Here is a 4,876-nt window from a genome sequence, read left to right on the forward strand (position 1 = left end):
ATGCCATGTGGGAACTCCCGCCCTTCCTGGGACACCGTGGGGAAATCCCTGCTGGCCTGGGTGGTGATGATGCGTACGTGAAGCACTCGGGCTGGACAGGCACGGTCTCTGCCCGACTCCTAACCAAAACTCCACGGAGATGCAACAGATAAGAGACAGGGATGCAGCCTTGACACACTCTGGGAACTCCTGGCTTGGGCATCTCCACCAGACAACAGGACTGCCCAGACCAGCCCCCTTTTCCTCGGGAAGGGAGATGACATCTCAGCCCTTACCTGGAAGCACGACAAGCTGGCAACATGCCCGTGACCCAGGAGGAACCAGCCTGAGCGAGCGTGGGAAGCGTGCTTCTTCAGCCCTTCCCTCCCCGTAAGGTGCCCAAGCAGCACTTGGCTGTTTAGCGCTGCCCGGCACGTTCAGCCAAACACTCAACACTTGACTAAGAGACCCAGGAACAGGTCTGTGAAACGACCCGGCCCTGGAGCAAGCCGTGGGCGAGGATGCCTTGGCAAGGCAGGACTCCCGGAGAGCAGAGCTGCTCTCGGCAGCCTGTGGGTACGCTGGCGGTGGGCAGGAGAGCACCTGTCCCGCAGGGCTTCTCACCTCCTTCCTTTGGTGGTAGGTCTCTCCCACTTTGATGTGCCCCACCAGGCTGCCCCCTGTGCGGGAATCCAGGATGTGGACGACGGTGGCCATTAGATCGTAGACATAGACCAACTCGGGGTCGTCAGTCGGGCTCAGCTGCAAGAGGAACCGGCCCCGGGGAAATGTCTGAGCCCCTGACTGTCTGCCAGGCAGCTCCCAGGCCTCCAACCCAAACCCCAGAGCTCGGACATGCCGTCTCACCATCAGCCCAGAGGTTTCCATGCTCACCCGAGGCGTCTCCGAGACAGCCTCATTATCTCTCGCCCACACACGCTCAGCAGAAAGCGGTTCTGAAGCAGTTCTGCTCCCGCAGCCCCACGTGCACACAACCACGTAGCCCCAGAGGTATCTCATCAGCCTTTACCTCATCGCTCTCACTCCAGTTGCAGACATCTAACTCCTTGCTCTTGGTCAGCCTCATCTTGATGGCGTGGGGGATCCAAATGTTCTTCAGTTCCTCCACGGAAGGATACGAATGCCCCGTGTAGGGGTTCCCCAGCTCCTTCCTGCATGGAGAATCACGGAAGGCCGAGTTGGAGGGAGTCACGAGATGTCATCCAGGCCAACTTCTCCAGGGCAGGATCCCCACTGCCCCACCCACCCACCCACCAGCCTATTCCTAAACCTTCTGCAGGACAGATGGGGAAGCCAGAGCTGCAGCACTTCCCCGCAGCTGCCTACAGCAGGACCCTGGGAAAGGTGGTCAGCTAATGTCGGCTAGAAAGGGCCGATACACAGTCCTGCGTTTTTTGTCAGTCTGAAAAGGGAAGGGGAATGAGGGCTGGGGGCTCAAAAGTGGATCACAAGGTGGATCACAAGGGTATCTGAAGGGGATGCTGCACAGAGCGCCCATAGAGGGTCACAGTCTCAAGAGCAGCAATGAGACTGTTCCAGTTCAGAGCGCACGAGGAGTTACAGACAGGTAGATTATCAAATTATCATTATCAGATGAGAAATGGCCCCGAGCTATCCAAGGCCCAGAGAACAACCCAGAAGGCGTCACTGCTCAGAGTCGCCACCGCAGGGATGGTCACCTACCACTCTCCAAGAGAGATTTCTTTGCCTTTGGTGATCTCAAAGCCTCCTCTCTTCATCATGGCTCTCTGAAAGGCATACTGGCAACGAAACACAGGCAAGCGTCAGCGCGGAGTGACAGGCTGGGCTTGGAAACACGTGGGTGACAGCCAGGCCAGAAGTGGGAAAAAGACAGGGACTTTAAAGTCGGTGACAGGGAAAAAGACAGCGAGGGAAACCCAACTGTCCGCCCGCTCTCTGCTGGGCTTGTGCTCCGGGAAGCGGGCACTGCCTTGCTGCTCCTAGGTCCTGGGGGACTGGGGGAATCAAAGAGTGACTCTACTGCAGTCCCGTCAGCTTTGTCATGGCAGGAGATCTTGTCTTTTCCAACTCCAAACGCACGGCTCATGCTACAAGCATGACCAAATACCAACATGTCCTCTGCAAACAAAGTAGGGTGACGCTCGGGTGGAGAGCAAGAGACTTAGAGACAGCGAGATCAGAGTGAAAACACCTCCGCAGAACTGGACACGCAGCAAACCCCGTGTGCCAGGGAGAACAAGCCTGCTTCTGCCCCAAAAGTGCCTCCCCCACCTCAGCCTGTGTCTTCCAGAAATCTGCCTCCTTGGAGCTGTTCACCTCACAGTTAATGACCAGGACGTCCGGCAGGCAGCGGATGTTCCGGGTTTGGACCTGCAGAGAGAGCAGGAGATGGAAGCCAGGCAGCACCGAGAGCCCTGGAGAGGTTCAAAACTGGATTTGGCACGTGCTACCCTCTTCCCTCCTCCAACGCCTTTGCCTGCAGAGCTTCCTCCCCACTGCCTGGCCAGGTTCCTGGTAGCTGGGGGTATTGCAAGAACAACTGAGGCAGGGAGCAGTCCGCCGCCCTGAGCAGGTGTGCTCAGCTCCTGGGGGGTTTCCCTCTGCCCCCTACCCCAGGGGGGATTCAGCTGGGATCCGCGTGACCTGCGAGACGCATTCCAGCGCTCGCACAGCCCAGGAAATACCCCACACCACACCAGCTCGCCATCCAGGCCAGGAACCGAATCTCCAGCATCCGCGCAGGAGGTTCCCCGCTGACTAATGGAGAAACTGCCTCCGCTCAGCCGGCGGCACGGGGCGCTCACACCCTTCTCCCACACCCCCTCGCAGCCCGTGAAGCACGACGTGCTCGCACCCCTCTCCCGGGCTCACCGTGGGCTGGTACTTCTCACAGTTCTCACACCAGGCTTGCGTGTTCTGCTCCAAGCAGATGCTTCGCTTTAAAATTTGGGCAAACTCATAATCTTTGACCGGCTTTTCTGACAGGAGAAAGGAGAATAACGTCACCTTCCAACACACAAATCTTTACCAATTTAGCTCAGCCAAACCTCTGGGGTTTTCCTCACAACCACCAGTGAGAAGGTCAACCCCCAAATCTGCCCTTCTGTAGCCAAAAGCTTGGCTGGTTGGAAACCCACCACTAGACCTCGGCTGCCGGGTCTGCCACAGCTGGGGCCAGACCACTGCAGAAGCTCCTTGCTGCGGGTGCCTATCACCTGGAAAAGTCACGGCTCATCCACACAGATAACAAACCCCGCCGGGCCACGGAAATGCAGCAGCGTTAAACGTGCCAGGCCCTGCCCTGCCCACCCCTGCCCGTTACCAGTGCTCTCGGGGTAGGAGAGGGTGAAGAGCAGCGTGGAGGACACGCGGACGGTTTCCTTGCCGCAGCGACACATGCTGCAGTTCTCCATCTCGCAGCTGAACAGCTGCCCGATAACCGAGTCCCCCGAGGACCCAAAGCTGCTGGAGAAAAAGAGCACCGGGGTTAGCAGGATCCCAGCACTCCCTGCGGAGTGGGGCTGGCTGGTACAGTGGGTTGAGCGCTGAGGACCCACGCATCTCGGGCTGCACGAGGGCCGTTTGGGGCCAGCACCCAGATTCCAGCAGCTCTTGGGGAACCAGCCATCGGGCTTCCAGAGCCAGTGACCTGTGCGCAGCCCCAGCCCACCAAGCGGGGGGGCTAGGCCTAGGAGGGACAGAGGTTCAGCACAGGGTTCAAACCCGGCTGTAGGGACAGCCTGCAGCTCCGCATGTTCCCATGCAGCCCTCAGGGCAGACGTGGGTGGCAAGAAAGCTCCTTCCTGAGGGACGGGATGGGGCCTCTGGGAGCTAGCCCCCCTCCCTGGTTCAGTGTCCTGGTTTCGGTCCCTGTCCTGTCCCCAGGCCGGGGATTTACCTGCTGCCAGCCCCCCGATATGCCTGCGGTCCCTCCTGCTCCTGGGTTTCCTGGTGCAGCTGAGTAAGGATGAAACGGTTCCAGCTCTGAATCAGCCGCCCCAGGTTCACCTTCCCTGTGGCTTCGTCCGAGTCAGCCAGGATCAGCCCCAGCGCCGAAGCCTCTGGGATTGTGCGGAAAGCCCGCAAAAAGTTGCTTCCCTGGGGATGGGGCAAGAGCGGCATGTCACCGAGGTCAAGTGACAGGAGTTTCCACGCTGTCTGATGCCGTCACCCAAGGACCCGGCGCCACCCGGCTCCTGCTCCTCTGCGATCTCTCTGACCCTCCCAGGCAGCCCAGCCCGCCGGCCTCACGTCACGCCTGGGCTCACCACAGACCTGGCAGGGGTCTCCTCGGGACAGGTCCAGCATGTGGAAGAGCAAGCCCAGCTCGCAGCCCAGGCAGAACTCCTTCTGGCACAGGTGGTTCTGGACCAGGCAGCGGACCGGCTCCAAGAAATACAGCACCTGGCAGAGACGGAGCAGTCAGGGCAGGTCCCAGGGGGCCGTGGTGGTCTGGGCAGGGCTGGGGTGTTTCCCACCTGGATCATGCAGTTGCAGTAGGCGTTGGGGATATGGGGCTCCAGGCCCGCAAACAGCGTCTTGTTGTAATGCTTGAAGTCAAAGTCTTCCAGCCCCAGCTTGGAGTATTTGATCGTGACCTGAGCAGAGACGCAAACGTGTTCAACAGACACCTTCCCACACCATGGGACGCCGGCACAATGCCCAGGTGCTCCCCACGGAGACGTGGGCAGGTGCTTGGGCCCAGGCGGGTCCTTCGCCCCCCCGATGAGCCCAGCCTGGGGACTCCCAGCCAGCCCCTCCCCTGTGCCCCAGAAGGCCACTACCTTCCTGTACTTCTTGGCCACCATGTAGAGGTGTGGCTCCTCTTCCCGCCCAATTGGGGACTCGGGGACTTGGCTGAAGCTGTCAAACTCGTTGTCTGTCTCTTTTAACC

The 4,876-nt window shown here is 59.8% G+C and overlaps 1 protein-coding gene across 1 annotated transcript in view; it reads right to left on the reverse strand.

The window, feature by feature from the left end:
• The window catches only part of LOC103921022 (PAB-dependent poly(A)-specific ribonuclease subunit PAN2-like), a gene marked incomplete at its 3' end in the record, with an annotated part of 19,060 nt that overhangs the window by 10,440 nt on the left and 3,744 nt on the right, over positions 1-4,876 (reverse strand). Inside the window, exons 8-17 of the mRNA XM_009328915.1 lie at positions 4,767-4,876; positions 4,461-4,580; positions 4,258-4,386; positions 3,881-4,080; positions 3,305-3,447; positions 2,854-2,960; positions 2,254-2,352; positions 1,684-1,760; positions 1,010-1,151; positions 604-741 (exon numbers count right to left, since the gene is read on the reverse strand). Coding sequence (XP_009327190.1) covers positions 604-741; positions 1,010-1,151; positions 1,684-1,760; positions 2,254-2,352; positions 2,854-2,960; positions 3,305-3,447; positions 3,881-4,080; positions 4,258-4,386; positions 4,461-4,580; positions 4,767-4,876 — 1,265 coding nt within the window. The remainder of the gene's footprint in view (positions 1-603; positions 742-1,009; positions 1,152-1,683; positions 1,761-2,253; positions 2,353-2,853; positions 2,961-3,304; positions 3,448-3,880; positions 4,081-4,257; positions 4,387-4,460; positions 4,581-4,766) is intronic.

The sequence above is a fragment of the Pygoscelis adeliae genome, unplaced genomic scaffold (assembly GCF_000699105.1).
Source record: "Pygoscelis adeliae isolate BGI_AS28 unplaced genomic scaffold, ASM69910v1 Scaffold927, whole genome shotgun sequence".
In the NCBI taxonomy this organism is placed as follows: Eukaryota; Metazoa; Chordata; class Aves; order Sphenisciformes; family Spheniscidae; genus Pygoscelis; species Pygoscelis adeliae.